Source organism: Borostomias antarcticus (genome assembly GCF_949987555.1).
Source record: "Borostomias antarcticus genome assembly, chromosome: 29".
Lineage (NCBI taxonomy): Eukaryota > Metazoa > Chordata > Actinopteri > Stomiiformes > Stomiidae > Borostomias > Borostomias antarcticus.
In genome coordinates, this window is record NC_140262.1 from 735,003 (window position 1) to 760,180 (window position 25,178).

Genomic DNA, 25,178 nt, shown 5'->3' on the forward strand with positions numbered 1-25,178 from the left:
GTTGCCTCTGGGTATGAAATGCGCTATACAAATAAAGCTTTGATTGATTGATTGATTGATTGATTGATACTAGTAGATTGAGACTCACGAGTCAGTCTTGCAAGACTACTGTAGATTTCAATCAAGGCATGTGTCAACAACACAGCTAGTGGATCTAATAATTATAACTAGTTACACAGCATTGAATGTTTATTCCAAACTTGCAAAATGTCTTTGCAAAAAAAGGGTTATTTTCCTCATATAGCTTAAAATACATCATTGTCATCTGTACTGTTTGTTATCTACACTAACCTGCACCATGAACGTTAAAAGAAGTATCAAAATCTAACATCGGCCGTCACCCGAAACACAAATTAAGGCATTTTTAACACTGTACAATAAGATGCTAGGGACCTTGTTTGATAATACTCGGTAAAATAGACGACATCGTTTTTCATAAAATAAATGCTAACATGCTTGTTTAAATTTTTTTCCATCCATCAGAAAGGATTTCCCATTTCAATGATGTTTGATGTCGACGCACGACATAAGTAGATCTAAAATGGGTTGTAAAAGGACTTAAAATATCAGCTACGACAAAAGTCAAAAGAAACCGTCAAGACAATCACACTGCAGAGAGATAAAATGCCGCTTGTTGAGAACACTGCTGGACGATCCCGACACACCAACGTTAGTTAATGAGACAGCGCGTCCGTGACTGGATCATGGACATTAACTATAGCACCCGCTTGTGTGCCATCACGCCTGCACCGATACTGAGAGGTTAACAGCTTTAAAATAACTTTCATTTTAGTTTTAAAATAGACAACTTTCATTTTAAAGTACCTTCATGTGTTTCAATGTTCTACTTGTATTTTGTGTATTTGAAATCGGACAATATCCAACTCTAACTCGGCTTGGAAGAGATGATCGGCGAGACTGAAGAAGAAGAAATGAGGAGGGTCTACTTAAAGGGTCAAAGGTTGCCGGTGAGGGCGGAGTCCATGAGGTCGTCGTCCTCGTTGCGCATGTAGACGGGACTGGGCCTGGAGGGGCGGTCCGACCCCATCAAGGACATGGACGAGTCGGACGCCGAGATGGGCGACCTCGACCAACTGTCTGCTTTCATGGGGTGTGACAAAGGGCCCATGGACATGGACGACTTCTTCTTCTCCTTCTCTCGCTCTCGGTCTCTTTCCCTGTCCCTCTCGCGCTCCCGCTCCTTCTGCTTCTTCTTCTCCTTCTTATGCTTTTTGTGTTTTTCTCCGGAGCTGAGGGGCATGGCGCTCATGTAATCTTGCGGAGGCATGGGCCTCATGTTCTGGTCGTCGTCCGAACTGGGGCTGTTCTGGTGGGACTTCTCCGCCACCGAGCTGCTCCCGGACTCGCTCTCGCTGTCGTGGTTGAGCGGCGTGTAGCCGGGCGAGCGGCTGTGGCTGGGGGAGGAGCGGTCGTGCTTGGGGGTGGAGCCGCTGAACAAGGGCGAGGCCTTGAGACCCGCGTGCTGGGACCGCATGGGGTCGCCGCCGGACCCCTCGCCGGGTTTCTGAAGGGTCACTTTGGCTTTGATGCTCGGAGAGCCGCCGTCCGGTTTGCTGATGATGATCTTGGCCACTCCCGTGCTGCTCACGGCTCCCGTTTTGGGGTCGATCAGCTTCTTCTCCCCGATGTTCCCCCCCGAAACGGACACTTTGGCCTTGCCTTCTTTGTCCAGCTTGTCTCGTTTGCCCAGATACTCGCCGCTCTGCGAGGTCATGACGTGCTTGGAGGAGGGGCCGAGGTTCGGGGGCCCGCCACCGCCGCCGGGCGGACCGCCACCGCCGCCGCCGCCGCCACCGACGGGAGGACCGCCTTCACAGCCGTCCTCGCCGCCGCCCGTCCCTCCGCCCACGCTCTTCAGCTTATCTATGACGGCGATCAGGGAAGGTTTGGACTTGTTCCGACTGGGAGACTTGCCTTTGGCGTTGGGGTTGTTGGCGTTGTTTTGCCCTCCGCCTCCCCCTCCTCCTCCACTCCCCCCTCCTCCTCCTCCACCTCCCCCGCTACCACCCCCTCCTCCCCCACCTCCTCCTCCCCCTCCTCCACCCCCTCCTCCACCACCGTACTGAGACTGGGAGCCTCCCGAAAAGGGCATGTTGCCGGAAGAGGAGGAGGAGCTGGAGGAAGACGTGGAAGAGGAGGAGCCCGAGGAGGAGCCGCCCCCCATGGGTTTCTGGGGGCCCATCGCTCCTCCGGAGGACTTGGACCCCCCCGAGCCGCTGCCCCCCGAGCCCATGGGGGACTTGGCCTTGGAGGACGGCGGCGTCCCCGGGACCTGCGACTGCTGGATCTTCATGGGGGAGGCGAGCTTGTCGGCGGCGCCGGAGCGGGAGTGCGAGGGGGAGATGTTGGGCTTGATGCTGGGGTTCATCAGCGACCCGGGAGGCTTCCCCCCCTGCGCTTTCATCTTGTTGCCGCTTCCCATGCCGCCGCCGCCCGATCCGGAGAGTCCGTGTTTCGTGATCGGGGACGACCCCGGCTTGCCGACGCCCATCCCCTGAGAGGTGCCTTTGGACTGGGACGGTCCGCCGCCGACTCCCCCTCCTCCCCCTCCTCCCACGCCGCCGGGCTTGGAGCCCCCGCTCTGACCCATCGACCCTTCCTTGCTCTTCATCTTTCCCGAGGACGAAGACGAGTGCGAGTGGTGGCTCTTGCCGCCGCCGCCGCCCCCCGCCCCCAGCGCCCCCGGCCCCGCCGCCCGCCGAGCTGCTGGAGGTGTAACCCCCGTGGGACGACGTCTTGCCCCCGCTCAGGCTCCCTTTGGGGATCTGGATGGTGATCTTGGGGATGGGTGGCGTGGCGCCGCCCGGCGGGGTCTGCGAGCGCCCCGAGCTGCCGGGGGACTTGGACCCCCCGCCGCTCATGCCGCTGCCCCCGGAGCCGGACCCCCCGCTGGGAGGGGTGTAAGGCCGCCCCCCCGAGCTGTGGGAGGGGGACTTCCCGTCCGGGTCCAGCTTCTTGCGTTTGGTGGGCTTGCCCTCTTTGGACTTCCCCTCGCTGGAGGGGGTCCGGCTCCGCTTGATCTGCTTCCCCTCGGACGACGACGACGACCCCCCGGCCGTCATCCCCCCCATCCCGCCGACTCCGATGTCGTCCTTTGCCCTCATCATCCCCTGCTGCTGCTGCTGCTGCTTCGCTTTAACCTCCCCGCTTTTGAACTCGCCGCCGGACCCCCCCATGCCCATCATGAGGGGGCTGTGCCCGCCCCCCGCGTGGGACGCGTGCGGGTCCCCCAGGTCCGGGGCTTGCCCCAACAGCGGCTTGCCCCCGCCCCCGCTGCCCCCGAACACCATGCCCATGTCGAAGGGGTCTTTAAGCGAGGGGTCGGGGGTGCTCTGCCCGTGCGGGGTGGGGTTCTGGGGGGTGCCCGAGGGGGTGTTCTGCTGGCTGCTGCCCCCGAAACCTTTGACCAGGTCCATGTCGCCGTCGGCGCTCGGCGAGCTGTCGTCGAAGTAGGCCTGCGGGAAGTGGCTGGACGCCAGGAGCTCGGGGTTGAAGTCGACCGCGTCGGGGAAAAAGTTGGTGGACGACGTGTCGCTGTTGGGCGTGGCGGCGGTGGCGGTCGCCTCGGCGATGAGGTCGGCGGCGTCCGTGAACGGGTTCTCGTTGCTGTTGGCGTTGAAGATGTCCGCCTCGAACACGGCGCTGCCCTGGCCCGAGCTGGACGAGTCTCGGATGGGCGTGCCGAGGGGGCCGCCGTCCTCGCCGCCGCTGCCCATGTGGTGCTGCCCGTGCCCGCCGCCGCCGCCCTTGCCCGTCTGCTCGGGCAGGTCCGACAGGATCTCGGTGATGTCGGCGCCGATGCTGTCCGAGCTGGAGAGGCGGACCTCGCGCATGCGAGGCGGCGGAGGCGCTTGCTGCTGCTGCTGCTGCTGGGACTGGACGTGCGGCTGCGCGTGATAGGCCACGCCCGGCCCGGAGGGCGGGGTCCCGCACTGGCTGGGCGCCGGCGTGATGCTGTGGGGCGTGTCCAGGCCGTCGCCGGGCAGGTTGACGTCGAAGATGGGGTTCTGGGAGGCGTCCACGTCCATGGAGAAGAGCTCGCGGTGGAAGTCGTCCTCGTGGGTCGGCTGGTGCTGGTGGTGGTGCTGCATCGAAGACTGCTGTTGCTGTTTCATGCCCATACCGCCGCCACCGCCGCCCCCGGGCAAAACGCCACCCTTCTCCGTACCCCTCGGGCGCTTCTTCTTCCCCTTGGCGCCGCTCCCGGCGCAGGCGCCGCCCATGCCGTCCGTGCGAGGCGACCCCGACGACGAGTTCTGCCTCTCCAGGGGGCTCGACCCGTACAGCGCCGCAAAGTCCTGGGTGGGGTTGTCCTTCAGCAGGTTCATCAGCATCGGGTGGTTCTTGGTGTTGCTGGCGGGCGACGACGTCGGGGGCGACGACGTCGGGGGCGGGGTCTGGGGAGGCTGCGACCCGGACGAGGTGTTCTGAGGGGTGGGGCTCGAACCCACGCTTCCCGTGATCTGCAACAAGCTGGTCAGTATGGGATTCTGGGTAACTTTGCTGAAATCGTCCGTGTGACCCTGCTGTTGTTGTTGTTGTTGTTGCTGTTGTTGATGCTGTTGCTGATTGGCCGCTCCGCCTTGCGGCATGCACTCCGGACCCTGGCCCGGGCCGCGGCTCATCCCGTACAGCGAGGCGATCGGGCCGGAGTAGCCGCCGCCGCCGCTGTTGCCGCCGGTCGGCGTGCTGCCCCCTCCCATCCCGGGGAGGCCCATGGGGTCGCCGCCCGTGCCCATGCTGTAGCTGGGGCTGCCGGCGGGGGGGAGGTTCTTCTTCACCATGATCTCCACGGTCTCGGCGATGAGGGAGAGGGCGGGCGTGTCCGCCTGGATGGTCTCCGCCTTCCTCCTGATGGCGCGCATGGTCACCGGGATGGACATGCACCTGGGGAGGGACAGGAAGTGGGTATTGGGACAGACAAAAGATTAGGCCGTCAGATTCTTGAGTATTTCATAGTTTTACCAAGTCGATTTGGTCTGACTCAACGCATACAGGTTTTGCGGATACGCCTTGTCGTTCGTTTTTGTCATTCGATTTCTGCCCAATCAGTGGCGCCGATTCATGTGGTCGGCCAATCCAGACTACGTGAAACAACAACAACTTAGCAAGCGCTCCGCCACAGACCATTGGACTGGTTTAAAGAAATACAGCCCCTCCCCCCCGAATGGTAATGAGTCCAGCCAGACCTGTCTCCAGTGCTGACACAGCGTAAACAAAGAAGTGTGGAGGAAGTCTGGCTGTGCGAGACTGCCCTCGATTTAAATAGACTGCACTTATATAGCGCTTTTCCACCTTAGCGGCACTCAAAGCGCTTTACAATGGCCTCTCATTCACCCATTCACACACACATTCACACAATGGCGGTAGCTGCCATGCAAGGTGCTAACCTGCTCATTGGGAGCAATTTGGGGTTAGGCGTCTTGCTCAAGGACACTTCGACATGTGGACAGTCGGAGCTGGGATTCGAACCACTGACCCTTCGATCACTGAACGACCCGCTCTACCAACTGAGCTACTGCCGCCCCCGGTTTAATGAATCCTCCGCAGGCCTTGTGGTGTTCGGCTGAACGATCGGCTGCGTTGCTTGTTTTCTACGCGTATTAGAGAGGATAATGTGATTGGTTGGTCTGAGGGAAGAGGAGGGGGACAGACACACACCTCTGGACCACTTTGGTGATGAAGTCGTCCGTGCAGATCAGGGCGTCTGACAGGCCTTTATACAGCTTACAGGTCACCTGCCTGGAGTCCATCACCTCCATCACCACTGCAGAGAGGAGGAGAAGGCATCAATCAATCAATCAATCAATCAATCAAAGCTTTATTTGTATAGCGCATTTCATACCCAGAGGTAACACAATGCGCTTTACAGAGAACAAGGGAGGTGGGCATACGACCCACTCTCTACATATTCCAGAGGGAAGCAAAAAAACAGTAATCACCCGGGGGCCAGATAAGTGAGCTGTAAAAATTCTTCCCTGACCCCTCTCAACAAGGCGATCGAGCAAGCTCCTGGAGTATGTTTGTCTACCGGCTAAGAACATTTATAAAGCAATAAATTACATTCAATTACATTTTCATAATAAGAGAGGCTAAAAAGCATCATAGGAGAGACATGGCAAATACTGGTGTGTGTTTGCTATGGCCCAGGCCTAAAGCCGGAAGCGGGCATCAGACAAAGTTGTCCGTCTCGCAATGCTACACACCTAAATGGGTGTGTGTTCGCAAGTGTTCTCACACAAATGTGTGTGTCAGTGTGTGTGATATGGTAGCTTGTTAAATGTGGGATGAGTATATTCTCACCACAGACTAGCGACTCGTTGACCGGGTGCTGGAATGACACGCTGAAACTGGCGTCGGTCAGGGGACACACCTCGAACTGCAGCAGGCCTGGCGTGTCTGGGACAATGACGGGAAACGAACGTCCAGTTAGAACTACGTCAACTGCATGACTTTTCACAACAACTGTTCGATAACGTACGTCTGCTGCGTACGCTTTCAAACTGCAGCAAGTTGGGAGTTTAACTCGGCCCGATGCCTATTTAACCAGGAGGGGGGAGAGAGAGAGAGAGAGAGAGAGGGGGGGGGGGGAGAGAGAGAAGGAGAGAGGGGGAGGGAGAGAGAGGGGGAGGGAGGGAGGGGGGAGAGAGAGAGAGAGAGAGAGGGGAGAGAGACAGAGAGAGAGAGAGGGGGAGAGAGAGGGAGGGAGAGAGAGAGAGAGGGAGAGAGAGAGAGAGAAAGAGAGAGAGAAAGAGGAGAGAGAGAGAGAAAGAGAGAAAGAGAGAGAGAGAGAGGGGGAGAGAGAGAGAGAGAGAGGAGAGAGAAAGAGAGAGGGGGGGGAGAGAGAGAGAGAGAGAGAGAGAGGGAGAGAAGGGGGGAGAGAGAAAGAGAGAGAGAGAGAGGGGGGGGGGGGAGAGAGAGAGAGAGAGAGAGAGAGGGGAGAGAGAGAGAGAGAGAGAGAGAGAGGGAGAGAGAGAGAGAGAGAGAGAGAGAATGAGGTTGGATAAGAAGTCCAAGCCTTAAATGTGGTTGTAGAATCCCAGTATCCTATCCTCCCCTCACCTTCCTTGATGAGGGTGCGTTTGACGCAGCTGCCGATCATCGTGTTGTAGGCCGCCTGGTGTCGGACCACGTCCAGCAGGGAGGGCACCTGGGCCGGGTGCCGGAAGGGGATCTTGGACACCAGCGCCCCCTGCAGGGAGCGGCCGTCCTGCACGGGGGCGTCGCCGTTCAGGAAGTAGCAGTGCTGCTGGTCCGGCAACGCCTGCGCCGAGGAGAGAGAACCGTTTCGTGTTTAATTGACGACGGACGGACGGATCCGTCTATCAACGGTATCTTGCGTTCTTGACAGGGCCTTAGGGGGTTTCAGACGATCGTTAGTCCGTTCTGTTATGCCGGGCTCAGACTACAGGATTTTTGAGCCGATTTATCCCCGATTCACCCCTCCTGACAATCGGAGGAGAAATCTGGTCTGGAACGTCGGTCGGGGCCGATGATCGGCCCAGATTATCATGTAATGTGAGGGGTTTACAGATCCAATCTTATACCTCCCGATCGGCTCGCAGACCCATCGGGGCGGCCCCGATAATATCAAACAAGTTTGATATTTAAGATTATTACGTCCCGACTTTACAAGTGAGACGGCGAGACCAGTGGTTCGTTGCTCCCTCGGGCACGATAAGATCCTGTAGTGTGTGATGAGACGTTATTTTCAAATCTTGCTGTGTGCTTGTTTGAGATGCGCAAGAAGAATATCTGTTAAGATTCTCCTTATGTGCGTGATGTAACCCGATTTCGAAATTGGTTAGGATTTTAAATATCCTGTAGTGTGAGCCCGGCATTAGAGGAGCAGGTGTGGGAGGGACTCACGGCGTAGAAGCGTGTCTTGTGTGTGTGTGTGTGTGTGTGTGGGAGGGACTCACGGCGTAGAAGCGTGTCTTGTGTGTGTGTGTGTGTGTGTGAGACTCACGGCGTAGAAGCGTGTGTGTGTGTGTGTGTGGGAGGGACTCACAGCGTAGAAGCGTGTGTGTGTGTGTGTGTGTGTGTGTGTGGGAGGGACTCACGGCGTAGAAGCGTGTGTTGTGTGTGTGTGTGTGTGGGAGGGACTCACGGCGTAGAAGCGCGTGTTGTGTGTGTGTGTGTGTGTGTGGGAGGGACTCACGGCGTAGAAGCGCGTGTTGTGGTGTGTGTGTGTGTGTGGGAGGGACTCACGGCGTAGAAGCGTGTGTGTGTGTGTGTTGTGTGTGTGTGTGTGTGTGGGAGGGACTCACGGCGTAGAAGCGTGTGTTGTGTGTGTGTGTGTGTGTGTGGGGGAGGGACTCACGGCGTAGAAGCGTGTGTGTGTGTGTGTGTGGGAGGGACTCACGGCGTAGAAGCGTGTGTGTGTGTGTGTGTGTGTGTGTGGGAGGGACTCACAGCGTAGAAGCGTGTGTTGTGTGTGTGTGTGTGTGTGTGTGTGTGTGTGTGTGTGTGTGTGTGTGTGTGGGAGGGACTCACGGCGTAGAAGCGTGTGGTGTGTGTGTGTGTGTGTGTGTGTGTGTGGAGGGACTCACAGCGTAGAAGCGTGTTGTGTGTGTGTGTGTGTGTGTGTGTGTGTGTGTGTGTGGAGGGACTCACAGCGTAGAAGCGTGTTGTGTGTGTGTGTGTGTGTGTGTGTGTGTGTGTGTGTGTGTGTGTGTGTGTGTGTGTGTGTGGGAGGGACTCACGGCGTAGAAGCGTGTGTTGTGTGTGTGTGTGTGTGTTGTGTGTGTGTGTGTGTGGGAGGGACTCACGGCGTAGAAGCGTGTGTTGTGTGTGTGTGTGTGTGTGGGGGAGGGACTCACGGCGTAGAAGCGTGTGTGTGTGTGTGTGTGGGAGGGACTCACGGCGTAGAAGCGTGTGTGTGTGTGTGTGTGTGTGGGAGGGACTCACAGCGTAGAAGCGTGTGTTGTGTGTGTGTGTGTGTGTGTGTGTGTGTGTGTGTGTGTGGGAGGGACTCACGGCGTAGAAGCGTGTGGTGTGTGTGTGTGTGTGTGTGTGTGTGTGTGTGTGTGGGAGGGACTCACGGCGTAGAAGCGTGTGTTGTGTGTGTGTGTGTGTGTTGTGTGTGTGTGTGTGTGTAGAGGGACTCACGGCGTAGAAGCGTGTGTTGTGTGTGTGTGTGTGTTGTGTGTGTGTGTGTGTGGGAGGGACTCACGGCGTAGAAGCGTGTGTGTGTGTGTGTGTGTGTGTGTGGGAGGGACTCACGGCGTAGAAGCGTGTGTTGTGTGTGTGTGTGTGTGTGTGTGTGTGTGTGGGAGGGACTCACGGCGTAGAAGCGTGTGTTGTGTGTGTGTGTGTGTGTGTGGGAGGGACTCACGGCGTAGAAGCGTGTGTTGTGTGTGTGTGTGTGTGTGTGTGTGTGGGAGGGACTCACGGCGTAGAAGCGTGTGTGTGTGTGTGTGTGTGAGGGAGGGACTCACGGCGTAGAAGCGTGTGTTGTGTGTGTGTGTGTGTGTGTGTGTGTGAGGGACTCACAGCGTAGAAGCGTGTGTTGTGTGTGTGTGTTGTGTGTGTGTGTGAGGGACTCACGGCGTAGAAGCGTGTGTGTGTGTGTGTGTGTGTGTGTGTGGGACTCACAGCGTAGAAGCGTGTGTTGTGTGTGTGTGTGTGTGGGACTCACAGCGTAGAAGCGTGTGTGTGTGTGTGTGTGTGTGTGTGGGACTCACAGCGTAGAAGCGTGTGTTGTGTGTGTGTGTGTGTGTGTGTGGGAGGGACTCACGGCGTAGAAGCGTGTGTGTGTGTGTGTGTGTGTGTGTGTGTGTGTGGAGGGACTCACGGCGTAGAAGCGTGTGTTGTGTGTGTGTGTGTGTGTGTGGGAGGGACTCACGGCGTAGAAGCGTGTGTGTGTGTGTGTGTGTGTGGAGGGACTCACGGCGTAGAAGCGTGTGGTGTGTGTGTGTGTGTGTGGGAGGGACTCACAGCGTAGAAGCGTGTGGTGTGTGTGTGTGTGTGTGTGTGTGTGGAGGGACTCACGGCGTAGAAGCGTGTGTTGTGTGTGTGTGTGTGTGTGTGGGAGGGACTCACGGCGTAGAAGCGTGTGTTGTGTGTGTGTGTGTGTGAGGGACTCACGGCGTAGAAGCGTGTGTTGTGTGTGTGTGGGAGGGACTCACGGCGTAGAAGCGTGTGTTGTGTGTGTGTGTGTGTGTGTGTGTGTGTGTGTGTGTGTGTGTGTGGGACTCACGGCGTAGAAGCGTGTGTTGTGTGTGTGTGTGTGTGTGTGTGTGTGTGTGTGTGTGTGGGACTCACGGCGTAGAAGCGTGTGTTGTGTGTGTGTGTGTGTGTGTGTGTGTGTGTGTGTGTGTGGAGGGACTCACAGCGTAGAAGCGTGTGTTGTGTGTGTGTGTGTGTGTGTGTGTGTGTGTGTGTGGAGGGACTCACAGCGTAGAAGCGTGTGTTGTGTGTGTGTGTGTGTGTGTGTGTGTGTGTGTGTGTGTGTGTGGAGGGACTCACGGCGTAGAAGCGTGTGTTGTGTGTGTGTGTGTGTGTGTGTGTGTGTGTGGAGGGACTCACAGCGTAGAAGCGTGTGTTGTGTGTGTGTGTGTGTGTGTGTGTGGAGGGACTCACGGCGTAGAAGCGTGTGTTGTGTGTGTGTGTGTGTGTGTGTGTGTGTGTGTGTGGAGGGACTCACGGCGTAGAAGCGTGTGTTGTGTGTGGGCGGAGGGCTTCCTTCCTCCTGCAGGTGGCTCTGGATGATGAGCTCGTAGAGGTTGGACAGGGAGGGGGGCGTCTCGAACACAGGGATCCCTGGAGAGGAGGAGGAGGTGGAGGAGGAGGGGGAGGAGAAGGAGGAGGAGGAGGGGGAGGAGGTGGTGGAGGAGGAGGAGGAGGAAGGAGAAGATTGAAAGTACAAACACGGAGATAGGCATGCGTGAGCCCCACACACTCAAAACACACAGATGCAGATACGCACAAATGAGTAAAAAAATATCATCGCGCACACACACACGCTCACAAGGTACATTTACATTCCCAGGCACACGTATGGAAATGCACAGGTACAAATGTACACACACACCCACACACCCACACACACACACACGCGCACACACACACCAGTAGCATTGCCCATCTTCTGGATGAAGGAGAGAGAGCAGGGCATGGGCCGGTTGATCTTGAGGAAGAAGCAGGCCGGCAGGTCCACACAGTTGGAGTTGGTCACCGAGGAGAAGGAGGGGGTTCTGGAACACACACGCCCAGAGACCGGATTAAGACTCATTAAACAACAAGACAACATTTAACTACAGGAGTCACTATTCCTGGTGTAACGGAGTGTTCTAGTTCCTCCTCTGGCGTATGAACCAGATACATCTTACCCCAGAGTGCATTTGTCTTTATTACAATTAAAAAGCAGCATTTAAAAGGTCAAATATCTGTAAATAGCATGCTTGGAGTTCTGTCAGCGTAAATCCTGTTCCCTGTACAACACGGAGGCAGAGTGGAGAAGCAGCGTGGAGGGTTCTCCGCTGGAAAGGGAACGTTGCTCACCCCTTGTTGTCCACCGGGTGGGAACCGGTGATTAAAGGTGCGATGGGGAGCTTGTAGACCGAGGAGGTTCCCTCGACCGTCACCGACACGCTGACGCCCAGGGAACGAGGGACTTCACAGAGGAGAGATGGAAATAAAAAAGTAGATGAGAAAGATCTAGGGAAAGAGGTTAGATTTGTCCAGCATGGTATCGGGGTTAGTCTGACTCATGGGATGTAGGTTTTGGCGATAAACCTCGTCATTCGTTGTCACACCGCCCAATCGGTGGCGAGACTGGAGACGCAAATTAATCTGATCTGGATATGTAGAGGTGTAGAGATAGATAGGTCTGGATATGTAGAAGTGTGGAGATAGATCTGGATATGTAGACGTGTGGAGATAGATAGGTCTGGTTATGTAGAAGTGTGGAAATAGGTCTGGATATGTAGAAGTGTGGAGATAGATCAGACTATGTAGAAGTGTGGAGATAGATAGGTCTGGATATGTAGAAGTGTAGAGATAGATAGGTCTGGATATGTAGAAGTGTGGAGATAGATAGGTCTGGATATGTAGAAGTGTGGAGATAGATAGGTCTGGATATGTAGAAGTGTGGAGATAGATAGGTCTGGATATGTAGAAGTGTGGAGATAGATAGGTCTGGATATGTAGAAGTGTGGAGATAGATAGGTCTGGTTATGTAGAAGTGTGGAGATAGATAGGTCTGGATATGTAGAAGTGTGGAGATAGATAGGTCTGGTTATGTAGAAGTGTAGAGATAGATAGGTCTGGTTATGTAGAAGTGTGGAGATAGATAGGTCTGGCTATGTAGAAGTGTGGAGATAGATAGGTCTGGTTATGTAGAAGTGTGGAGATAGATAGGTCTGGTTATGTAGAAGTGAGGAGATAGATAGGTCTGGTTATGTAGAAGTGTGGAGATAGATAGGTCTGGCTATGTAGAAGTGTGGAGACAGGTCTGGTTATGTAGAAGTGTGGAGATAGATAGGTCTGGATATGTAGAAGTGTGGAGATAGATCAGACTATGTAGAAGTGTGGAGATAGATAGGTCTGGTTATGTAGAAGTGTGGAGATAGATAGGTCTGGATATGTAGAAGTGTGGAGATAGATAGGTCTGGATATGTAGAAGTGTGGAGATAGATAGGTCTGACTATGTAGAAGTGTGGAGATAGATAGGTCTGGATATGTAGAAGTGTGGAGATAGATAGATCTGGTTATGTAGAAGTGTGGAGATAGATAGGTCTGGTTATGTAGAAGTGTGGAGATAGATAGGTCTGGATATGTAGAAGTGTGGAGATAGATAGGTCTGGATATGTAGAAGTGTGGAGATAGATAGGTCTGGATATGTAGAAGTGTGGAGATAGATAGGTCTGGTCATGTAGAAGTGTGGAGATAGATAGGTCTGGATATGTAGAAGTGTGGAGATAGATAGGTCTGGATATGTAGAAGTGTGGAGATAGATAGGTCTGGATATGTAGAAGTGTGGAGATAGATAGGTCTGGTCATGTAGAAGTGTGGAGATAGATAGGTCTGGATATGTAGAAGTGTGGAGATAGATAGGTCTGGATATGTAGAAGTGTGGAGATAGATAGGTCTGGATATGTAGAAGTGTGGAGATAGATAGGTCTGGCTATGTAGAAGTGTGGAGATAGATAGGTCTGGTTATGTAGAAGTGTGGAGATAGATAGGTCTGGATATGTAGAAGTGTGGAGATAGATAGGTCTGGTCATGTAGAAGTGTGGAGATAGATAGATCAGACTATGTAGAAGTGTGGAGATAGATAGGTCTGGATATGTAGAAGTGTGGAGATAGATAGGTCTGGTTATGTAGAAGTGTAGAGATAGATAGATCAGACTATGTAGAAGTGTGGAGATAGATAGGTCTGGTCATGTAGAAGTGTGGAGATAGATAGGTCTGGATATGTAGAAGTGTAGAGATAGATAGATCAGACTATGTAGAAGTGTGGAGATAGATCTGGTTATGTAGAAGTGTGGAGATAGATAGGTCTGGATATGTAGAAGTGTGGAGATAGATAGGTCTGGTTATGTAGAAGTGTGGAGATAGATAGGTCTGGATATGTAGAAGTGTGGAGATAGATAGGTCTGGATATGTAGAAGTGTGGAGATAGATAGGTCTGACTATGTAGAAGTGTGGAGATAGATAGGTCTGGATATGTAGAAGTGTGGAGATAGATAGATCTGGTTATGTAGAAGTGTGGAGATAGATAGGTCTGGTTATGTAGAAGTGTGGAGATAGATAGGTCTGGATATGTAGAAGTGTGGAGATAGATAGGTCTGGATATGTAGAAGTGTGGAGATAGATAGGTCTGGATATGTAGAAGTGTGGAGATAGATAGGTCTGGTCATGTAGAAGTGTGGAGATAGATAGGTCTGGATATGTAGAAGTGTGGAGATAGATAGGTCTGGATATGTAGAAGTGTGGAGATAGATAGGTCTGGATATGTAGAAGTGTGGAGATAGATAGGTCTGGCTATGTAGAAGTGTGGAGATAGATAGGTCTGGTTATGTAGAAGTGTGGAGATAGATAGGTCTGGATATGTAGAAGTGTGGAGATAGATAGGTCTGGTCATGTAGAAGTGTGGAGATAGATAGATCAGACTATGTAGAAGTGTGGAGATAGATAGGTCTGGTTATGAGAGACTATATCGGGGCTGACCGTGTGTTTTCTTCTAAATGAAATGATGTCTTTATGAACTCTTTCTTTGGTTAAGGATTATATTTAATCTGACAGCCACATTTCCTCCTAAATCAAGTCTGTAATGACGTATGTTATGCAACGCATCCATCACCCCTCACCGTTTGAGTCTGTGAAGTTGAGCTGTGTGCCGGTCCCCTCCTCAAACACGTCGTAAGGAGACACGTAGCACTGGAGAGAAACAAGATGGCCGCCGCTCCTGGCCGTTAGCAGGCCCACGCTCCCGTGGATGATGGTCTCCACTGTGTTAGCGTTGGTGGCTAGCCTGGAACACACAACAACAACAACAACATGCTCATTACAAAAATAGGTCAAGGAGAAACTTTGGACTTCCCATTCACTCAAGACTTCAAAATAACACTGAAAATATATTAAACTTTGCATGATGCAATCTTGCATGACATAAAAAAAACACACCAAAACCAGCGTGTATATAAATAAAGATTAATCTAATTCCCACATGAGTATTGATTCAGAATGGAAGGGTGCTGATGCTGCTCTGTCCCTCTATGGGACAGGCTCAGGAAGACAGGCTCTTTCCCTCTATGGGACAGGCTCAGGAAGACATGCTCTGTCCCTCTATGGGACAGGCTCAGGAAGACATGCTCTGTCCCTCTATGGGACAGGCTCAGGAAGACATGCTCTGTCCCTCTATGGGACAGGCTCAGGAAGACATGCTCTGTCCCTCTATGGGACAGGCTCAGGAAGACAGGCTCTGTCCCTCTATGGGACAGGCTCAGGAAGACAGGCTCTTTCCCTCTATGGGACAGGCTCAGGAAGACATGCTCTGTCCCTCTATGGGACAGGCTCAGGAAGACATGCTCTGTCCCTCTATGGGACAGGCTCAGGAAGACAGGCTCTTTCCCTCTATGGGACAGGCTCAGGAAGACATGCTCTGTCCCTCTAAGGGACAGGCTCAGGAAGACATGCTCTGTCCCTCTATGGGACAGGCTCAGGAAGACAGGCTCAGGAAGACAGGCTCTGTCCCTCTAGGGGACAGGCTCAGGAAGACAGGCTCACAGGAGGGCGTGAACTGAACGAACAGGGTCACAGTGAAGAGGGAGGAGGTGGAGAAGAGGGGGTGTTGACCAGTTGACCACCACTGACCACAAGCTCTTACATTACATTACAGCCGTTTAGCAGACTCTTTTATGCCGGGCTCACACTACAGGATATTTAACCAATTTCGAAAATCGGGTTACATCACGCACATAAGGAGATTATTCTTGCGCATCTCAAACAAGCACACACAGCAAGATTTGAAAATAACGGCTCAGCACACACTACAGGATCTTATCGTGCCCGAGGGAGCAACGAACCACTGGTCTCGCCGTCTCGCTTGTAAAGTCGGGACGTAATAATCTTAAATATCAAACTTGTTTGATATTATCGGGGCCGCCCCGATGGGTCTGCGAGCCGATCGGGAGGTATAAGATTGGATCTGTAAACCCCTCACATTACAAGATAATCTGGACCGATCATCGGCCCCGACCAACGTTCCAGACCAGATTTCTCCTCCGATTGTCGGGAGGGGTGAATCGGGGATAAATCGGCCCAAGAATCCTGTAGTCTGAGCCCGGCATTAGACAGAGAGTTCAGAGAGTTTTAAACTGGGGGCGAGCTGCTACCGGCAGCCAGGGTAGAGAACGGGTGGAACACCAGGCGAGCAGCAGCTTTCCTTTAATGACCGACACCAAGGCCCCAGCTGCTGTGAGGAGAGGTGAGCTGTGATGAGGAGCAGGTAGAGAGGAGGAGCACAGGTGCAGGTAGAGAGGAGGAGCCCAGGCCCACTCACCTGAACATGTGCATCATCTTGGTCAGGTCCAGCTCTAGGGACTGCAGCGCCAGGTACATCTTGGTTTTCAGTTTACTGAAGAACAACAGAACGGAGAAGATGAGCTACAAAGCATGAACACTTCCAGCGCCGCGACAAATAAGAACTAGCCAACACTAATGCTACAGTCAGGCGGATTTAGCTATTTGAAGTAAAGGTCCAAGGTACCATTGTCGTTGTTATAAACTAAACAATGCAAACTCTAAATGGCTAATTATTAATTAAAATCTAAAAAGCAAATGCACCCAATTCTTGTGGTTTGTTGCCAGGAACGTACTTATCTCCAGGAAGCTTGTACAGGTTGACGAGACCCTTGAGGTGTTTGGAGAATTCCTCAAAGTTCTTTTCCCTGTCGGCATGAACCGGAAATAAATGGTTGAAAGTAAAGTCAGCGTCACTGTGCTTAGAATGAATAAGAGAAGTTAAAACTATATTAAAACCTCATATTGTGGTTAATAGTTTTAAATTCTCTCACCTGAGGTGTTGAATAAGCTCAGGACAGCTCTGTGAAACAACAGAAGATCGTAAAATTGACTATTTGTTCTTTACACCGAACTACAGGGAACACTAGAACCTACGACAATTATCTACATAGAGGAATAAGATAGATGCAATGGGAACAACAGCAACCAGCATATGACTATAATAAGAAAGCAGAAAGGCAGAACTTGACATGTAAATAAGACTGTGACAAGTAGCTAACGTATGAGGGTCTATATATGTTGAACTTGGGTGTTGAGAATGCACTGTGATCTCTGGTACACACCGCTGGGTTCTCTCCATGATGGGCCACCTTGACGTCCACCAGCTGACCAGCCGTGTCCAGCTGGACCTCCACATAGAACATGTCTGAGGTGATGTAACACTCGGTCCCAGAGGGACTCAGGTGGGAGCCCAGCCTGGGGGGGGAGGGGGAGAGAGGGAGAGAGAGAGAGAGAGAGGGAGAGAGGGGGAGAGAGAGAGAGAGAGAGAGAGAGAGAGAGGGGGGGGGGGAGAGAGAGAGAGAGAGGGAGAGAGAGAGGGGGAGAGAGAGAGAAAGAGAGAGAGAGAGAGAGAGAGAGAGACGGGGGGGAGAGGGAGAGAGAGAGAGAGAATGAGGTTGGATAAGAAGTCCAAGCTTTAAACGTGGTTGAAGAATTACAGTATCCTATACTCACTTTCACTTAAAACACACAACCTCTTCTCTTTATTGCAGGCATCCATAGAGGAAGAGAGAACTTACATGTTCTGTCGAGCGATAGACTCCAGGCGATCGGTCATGGAGGGAAGAGAGGACACTACAGCAGAGGAAGGGACAGGATGATGGAAGAATGAACAAACTATAGTTATACACATCCTTGGCTGAAACACAAGATTCAAGATCTGTTTTATTGGCCATGTATGTGGTACACACATACTAGGAATTTGTCTAGGGTAATGGCATACGCTGTTGCAGACGACATAGGAGGACAGGGCGAAGGACAGGACAGGGCAAATGCAATACAAAAAGCAGTGCAAACAAAATACAGTGGAATATACAAAAAACGATAAACTGTAAAAAAAAAAAAAAAAAAAAAGAAGGGGGGCACAAATGCAATTTACGTACTATATACAGAATGAAGTGTGGTGAGTGTATGTACGGTGTGTGTGCAGATTGTAGTGTGATAGATGGATGGTGTTTTATGTATACAGTGTGTGCCGTGTGTGTGCCGTTGAGATATGTGGAACAATCAGAGGTTGTGTGTGACTAGTACTATGGGTATAGAGCCAGTGGGGTGAGGGGGCGTCGGGGGGGAACACAAGCGGATACACAGATGGGATGCCCAAATTTGTTTGATAGGTCTACGATTTCATAAAAACATATTGAGGTGCAAACAAAATATTTCTTCTCTTAACTCTTCCTCCCACCGACCCACCTCTCTCTTTCTCCTTCGACCTACATCAGCCTTCTCCTCTCTCCCACATCCTCCTCCCTCTCCTCCCTCCCTCTCCCACATCCTCCTCCCTCTCCTCTCTCTCCCACGTCCTCCTCCCTCTCCTCCCTCTCCCACATCCTCCTCCCTCTCCTCCTCTCTCCCACATCCTCCTCCTTCACCCACGTCCTCCTCCCTCTCCTCCCTCTCCCACATCCTCCTCCCTCCTCCCACATGCTCCTCCCTCTCCTCCCTCATCCTCCTCCCTCTCCCACATCCTCCTCCCTCCCCCACATCCTCCTCTCTCCCCCACATTCTCCTCCCTCTCCTCTCTCCCCCAAATCCTCCTCTCTCTCCCACATCCTCCTCCCTCTCCCACATCCTCCTCCCTCTCCTCCCTCTCCCACATCCTCCTCCCTCTCCTCCCTCTCCCACATCCTCCTCCCTCTCCTCCCTCTCCTACATCCTCCTCCCTCACCCACATCCTCCTCCCTCTCCTCCTCTCTCTCACATCCTCCTCCCTCTCCTCCTCTCTCACATCCTCCTCCCTCTCCTCCTCTCTCTCACATCCTCCTCCCTCTCCTCTCTCACACATCCTCCTCCCTCTCCTCCCTCTCCTCTCTCACACATCCTCCTCCCTCTCCCATGTCCTCTTTCCAACTCCCTCTCCCACCTCCCTCTGGTGATCACCTTTCAGTGCTTTCTGCAGAGTCTCCAGACAGGTGAGAAGGAGCTGGTGTCCAGCAGCATTCATCACCCCACGTTTCTCCTGTGTGAGTGTGTGTGTGAGAGAGAGAGAGAGAGAGAGAGAGAGAGAGAGAGAGAAGCAGAGAGCATGGGGGAGTGAGATGACAGAATTATAATCGTGGGTGAGTTTTATGAGTTTTATATAAATGTTCTTTCACATTTACTGTTCCAAGCTTGTGTTCTCCATCCTACCATAGCTTGGCGCACCACCTTACTGGTCTCCTGCCACGGCCGAGAAGCATTGTGCTTATTATGGAGCCTCTCGAGCAACGCAGTCACCCGACTCTGCTTCTCTGCTTCTGCAAGTAGAGTGTGTACAACAATACATCCACGTATAGCCCAGTCTGTCAAAAGTGTATCAACAGATTCTTCATACGTTTCAATTTCTATTTCACGGGTTGCGTAACATTAAATATAGGCATTTAGGAGGAAAGGGTCAAATCAAGGAAGCAAGGTCACGTGACGTATTAGTTACCCATCACAGCCTGCCAAGAATTCAGTAATAAAAGTACCGGTCAAGAGAGTTGCGTCCACTGAAGTGTTCAAGAGAGACAGCCAGGTAGCTAGCTAACTTATATTCAATCAATCAATCAATCAATCAATCAAAGCTGTATTTGTATGTATCAATTGTATATTGATAATCCCAATGGCCAATCCTCTAAAACCACATTCATCCCTCACCAGTTGCATGTAGCCTACTGTCACAGTAACATGATTTCCAACAATATCAGCTAAAAAAGGGGGAAAGTACCTCGCTATCCGTGTAGATACTAGCTAAATCCCATAATAAATATAACTAGAAAGCGTTTTGTAGCTAGCAAGGAGAAGCTAGTTAACTAGTTAGATAGCCACATTAGCTGCTAGCTGGAGTTATTGGGCTAGCTAGTCGAACCAGCTAAGCTAGCACTACTAAGAAGTTACCTAAGTAAGTTAACTTACAATGACATGAGGCCTAAGCATAAGCAGATAGTACTAGCATGAGTTTTGGCAAGACTTCCTAGTTACTATCTAGGATTGCTAGCTAGCTCAGTTAACTAGCATTAGCTAGCTAGTAGCCTAGGCTGAACACCGCTAGCCTAGTTATGGTGCATTCGTTTATAACTGGGAGGTGCAAATTGCGACTTGCTACTAGGAATGATTAAATAAAACACCGCATGAACTCACACTTCCTCGTCGCAAATTCGGATGTTTCTCAGCCCCCAGTTGCTCGAATGCACTAGATATAACTAGGTAACTGTGATATAATGGTATATAGATATAACTAGGTAACTGTGATATAATGGTATATAGATATAACTAGGTAACTGTGATATAATGGTATATAGATATAACTAGGTAACTGTGATATAATGGTATATAGATATAACTAGGTAACTGTGATATAATGGTATATAGATATAACTAGGTAACTGTGATATAATGGTATATAGATATAACTAGGTAACTGTGATATAATGGTATATAGATATAACTAGGTAACTGTGATATAATGGTATATAGATATAACTAGGTAACTGTGATATAATGGTATATAGATATAACTAGGTAACTGTGATATGATGGTATATAGATATAACTAGGTAACTGTGATATAATGGTATATAGATATAACTAGGGAACTGTGATATAATGGTATATAGATATAACTAGGTAACTGTGATATAATGGTATATAGATATAACTAGGTAACTGTGATATAATGGTATATAGATATAACTAGGTAACTGTGATATAATGGTATATAGATATAACTAGGTAACTGTGATATAATGGTATATAGATATAACTAGGTAACTGTAATATAATGGTATATAGATATAACTAGGTAACTGTGATATAATGGTATATAGATATAACTAGGTAACTGTGATATAATGGTATATAGATATAACTAGGTAACTGTGATATAATGGTATATAGATATAACTAGGTAACTGTGATATAATGGTATATAGATATAACTAGGTAACTGATATAATGGTATATAGATATAACTAGGTAACTGTGATATAATGGTATATAGATATAACTAGGTAACTGTGATATGATGGTATATAGATATAACTAGGTAACTGTGATATAATGGTATATAGATATAACTAGTTAACTGTGATATAATGGTATATAGATATAACTAGGTAACTGATATAATGGTATATAGATATAACTAGGTAACTGTGATATAATGGTATATAGATATAACTAGGTAACTGTGATATAATGGTATATAGATATAACTAGGTAACTGTGATATAATGGTATATAGATATAACTAGGTAACTGTGATATAATGGTATATAGATATAACTAGGTAACTGATATAATGGTATATAGATATAACTAGGGAACTGTGATATAATGGTATATAGATATAACTAGGGAACTGTGATATAATGGTATATAGATATAACTAGGTAACTGTGATATAATGGTATATAGATATAACTAGGGAACTGTGATATAATGGTATATAGATATAACTAGGGAACTGTGATATAATGGTATATAGATATAACTAGGTAACTGTGATATAATGGTATATAGATATAACTAGGTAACTGTGATATAATGGTATATAGATATAACTAGGTAACTGATATAATGGTATATAGATATAACTAGGTAACTGTGATATAATGGTATATAGATATAACTAGGTAACTGTGATATAATGGTATATAGATATAACTAGGTAACTGATATAATGGTATATAGATATAACTAGGTAACTGTGATATAATGGTATATAGATATAACTAGGTAACTGTGATATAATGGTATATAGATATAACTAGGTAACTGTGATATAATGGTATATAGATATAACTAGGTAACTGTGATATAATGGTATATAGATATAACTAGGTAACTGATATAATGGTATATAGATATAACTAGGTAACTGTGATATAATGGTATATAGATATAACTAGGTAACTGTGATATGATGGTATATAGATATAACTAGGTAACTGTGATATAATGGTATATAGATATAACTAGTTAACTGTGATATAATGGTATATAGATATAACTAGGTAACTGATATAATGGTATATAGATATAACTAGGTAACTGTGATATAATGGTATATAGATATAACTAGGTAACTGTGATATAATGGTATATAGATATAACTAGGTAACTGTGATATAATGGTATATAGATATAACTAGGTAACTGTGATATAATGGTATATAGATATAACTAGGTAACTGATATAATGGTATATAGATATAACTAGGTAACTGTGATATAATGGTATATAGATATAACTAGGTAACTGTGATATAATGGTATATAGATATAACTAGGTAACTGTGATATAATGGTATATAGATATAACTAGGGAACTGTGATATAATGGTATATAGATATAACTAGGTAACTGTGATATAATGGTATATAGATATAACTAGGTAACTGTGATATAATGGTATATAGATATAACTAGGGAACTGTGATATAATGGTATATAGATATAACTAGGTAACTGATATAATGGTATATAGATATAACTAGGTAACTGTGATATAATGGTATATAGATATAACTAGGTAACTGTGATATAATGGTATATAGATATAACTAGGTAACTGATATAATGGTATATAGATATAACTAGGTAACTGTGATATAATGGTATATAGATATAACTAGGTAACTGTGATATAATGGTATATAGATATAACTAGGTAACTGTGATATAATGGTATATAGATATAACTAGGTAACTGTGATATAATGGTATATAGATATAACTAGGTAACTGATATAATGGTATATAGATATAACTAGGTAACTGTGATATAATGGTATATAGATATAACTAGGTAACTGTGATATAATGGTATATAGATATAACTAGGTAACTGTGATATAATGGTATATAGATATAACTAGGTAACTGTGATATAATGGTATATAGATATAACTAGGTAACTGTGATATAATGGTATATAGATATAACTAGGTAACTGATATAATGGTATATAGATATAACTAGGTAACTGTGATATAATGGTATATAGATATAACTAGGTAACTGTGATATAATGGTATATAGATATAACTAGGGAACTGTGATATAATGGTATATAGATATAACTAGGGAACTGTGATATAATGGTATATAGATATAACTAGGTAACTGTGATATAATGGTATATAGATATAACTAGGTAACTGATATAATGGTATGTAGCTCGAATGCACACAGGTCGGAGGTAGGTATTTTGCCACTTGCGACTTGCCACCTCCGACCACAAACGAACGCACCATAAGTAGCATTAGCTAGCTAGTAGCCTGGGCTGAATACCGCTAGCCTAGTTAGCTTGTTAGCCTGTCTGTGTTGTGACTGGCCTGGCCACAACCAACACAATATCTACACCGTGAGGCCAGCTAAGGTCTAATCGAACAAGTTAGATACTAACCTGTTCCTTCTTCACCCTTTCCACGGTCTCCAGGTGTGGGAGTCCCTGCTGTCTGGGCTGAGAGGGTCAGTTCTCTGGCTGGGCTGCTGCCCTGCATAGACACGGCCGCCATCTTCGCTGTTCTTCACCCCTTTCTGCCTCTGGGCTTCCGTACATGGACGGAGTGAGACACGAATCTGTCACCGTTCCCAGGTCGGTTACAGCGAAAGTACATCTATAATTCGTTTGGTATCTATCTATCGAACCGACCTAGAGTCAGTTGTAGCCAGCCTTCTTGCGATTCAGATTATTCTCGATTATGGTCTCACGAGGCTAGGGTGATATGTTACGAGTTGTTGAAAGTCACATTTCAGGTGGGTCATTCATGTTAAAATTGCTAAAAATGTATCTGCTCTAAATTTAATTATTTTCATCAAGTGACCTTGAAGTGAATATATGAGCAGAACAAGATGCCAAAGCACAGACAAGCCAAGTCGACGCTAGAGGGCCACCTTTGCCAAATCCCAATTAGTCCACCATGGAAATGTATCCATCCTAAAAGCTTGAATAACACACTGTAAATTAGTCAAATCTGTTGTTCCAATTTTGTGTTATTTTCACTGGAAGGAAACAGACCAGTATATGAAGGAAATATAGTTTTGTTTTTATAATAGTCTGGTATAAACCCAATAATTGTTCCCTTTCACGTACAGACTTTGAAATTTGGCCAAGCCCTATTTTCTCTCTGTTCAAACCCAGCTATTGTGCACCTAGCTGAGCTCTGGTGAGACCAGTCACACCACCTGTTTAGCACGGTTAGCAGAATTTCAATAGGATGAGGTTTGAAAAGTCTGATGTTCACAGTGTTTCCACCAGGGACAGTGAGATAATGAGACAGTCTGAGGAACTGGGAACATAATCAACTCTGTGGTTCCAAAAAGTATTAATCTGAACGTATCACTATAGCAGGTTTTATTTAGTGTAAAAAATATATTGCAAAAGTTATCAAACTTCCTTGCCTCTGACTACACTATACTACTGTATAAGAATGTACAGCAAACATTCATTGAACCAAACCTGAAATCTTACACAAATGAAGAGAGTCTCTCTCTCTCTCTCTCTCTCTCTCTCTCTCTCTCTCTCTCTCACACACACACACACACACACACACACACACACACACACACACACACACACACACACACACACCTGAGACTTTCTGGACAGCTGAGCCCACAGCAGTGAGTGGTCTCTAGGGGGATTTCCCCACCAAGCATTATGACCTGTGTAAGGGGGTGTGCATAACAGTGTGTTGTGTATAGACAACTGTGTGTGTGCATGCATGTATTTGCATGTGTGTGTAACCGAGTTCAATTGGGTAAGCTCACTCCAGTATGAATACTGCATTGTGTGTGTGTGTGTGTGCGTGTGTGCGCGTGTGCAAGCATAACTGTATTTTGTGTGCATGGAATTGAGTGGAAATAATAAAAAATATAATAAACTTAAAAAAATACTACTGCATTACAAACAGAAATCATGAAAAGCAACTCTAACAGGCATACACACAGAAAGACAGCCAGACAGAGAGAGAGAGAGAGAGAGTACAGATTGGGATAGTCCGAGACAGCAGACAGAGAGAGAGAGAGAGAGAGAGAGAGAGAGAGAGAGAGAGAGTACAGATTGGGATAGTCCGAGACAGCAGACAGAGACAGACATGAGAAAAGAGGGGAGGGGCTGCTGTGTAATTGATGTGCCCACCAGGAGCCATAGCTGGCTGGCTGGGGTGAGGTGGGGGGAGGACGGGCACCGATGCCAAGACAGCAGTGGGATAAAGGGAGGCCTGGGCCTTTGGGAGTCGGGCGCTGCACATGGGCAGCCTCTACCAGGCCTGAAACTGTGCCCATCAATCAGGGGGTAGTTCACCCTGCCATGCCAACCGGGACCCCCCTCCGTGCCGAGGTTGGGGGCGGCACAGAGGGTAACGTTGGCACAGTTGGTAAGCCTTCCCTAAACCTTTCCTGGGCGGTGTATCACTGCCACCTCCGCTCTGGCGTCGAG

The 25,178-nt window shown here is 48.8% G+C and overlaps 1 protein-coding gene across 1 annotated transcript; it reads right to left on the reverse strand.

The window, feature by feature from the left end:
* Positions 1-366: 366 nt before the first annotated feature.
* On the reverse strand, positions 367-23,253 carry med1 (mediator complex subunit 1; the record flags this gene model as incomplete). The annotated part of the gene is given in 17 exon segments (XM_084459690.1): positions 367-2,716; positions 2,718-4,908; positions 5,683-5,788; positions 6,325-6,420; positions 7,084-7,285; positions 10,670-10,785; positions 11,095-11,219; positions 11,527-11,638; positions 14,337-14,500; positions 16,031-16,105; positions 16,347-16,418; positions 16,545-16,573; positions 16,836-16,968; positions 17,292-17,346; positions 18,652-18,730; positions 18,901-19,007; positions 23,142-23,253. Coding segments are annotated over 17 exon segments (5,535 nt in total). The 3' UTR covers positions 367-955.
* Between the last annotated feature and the right edge of the window lie 1,925 nt (positions 23,254-25,178).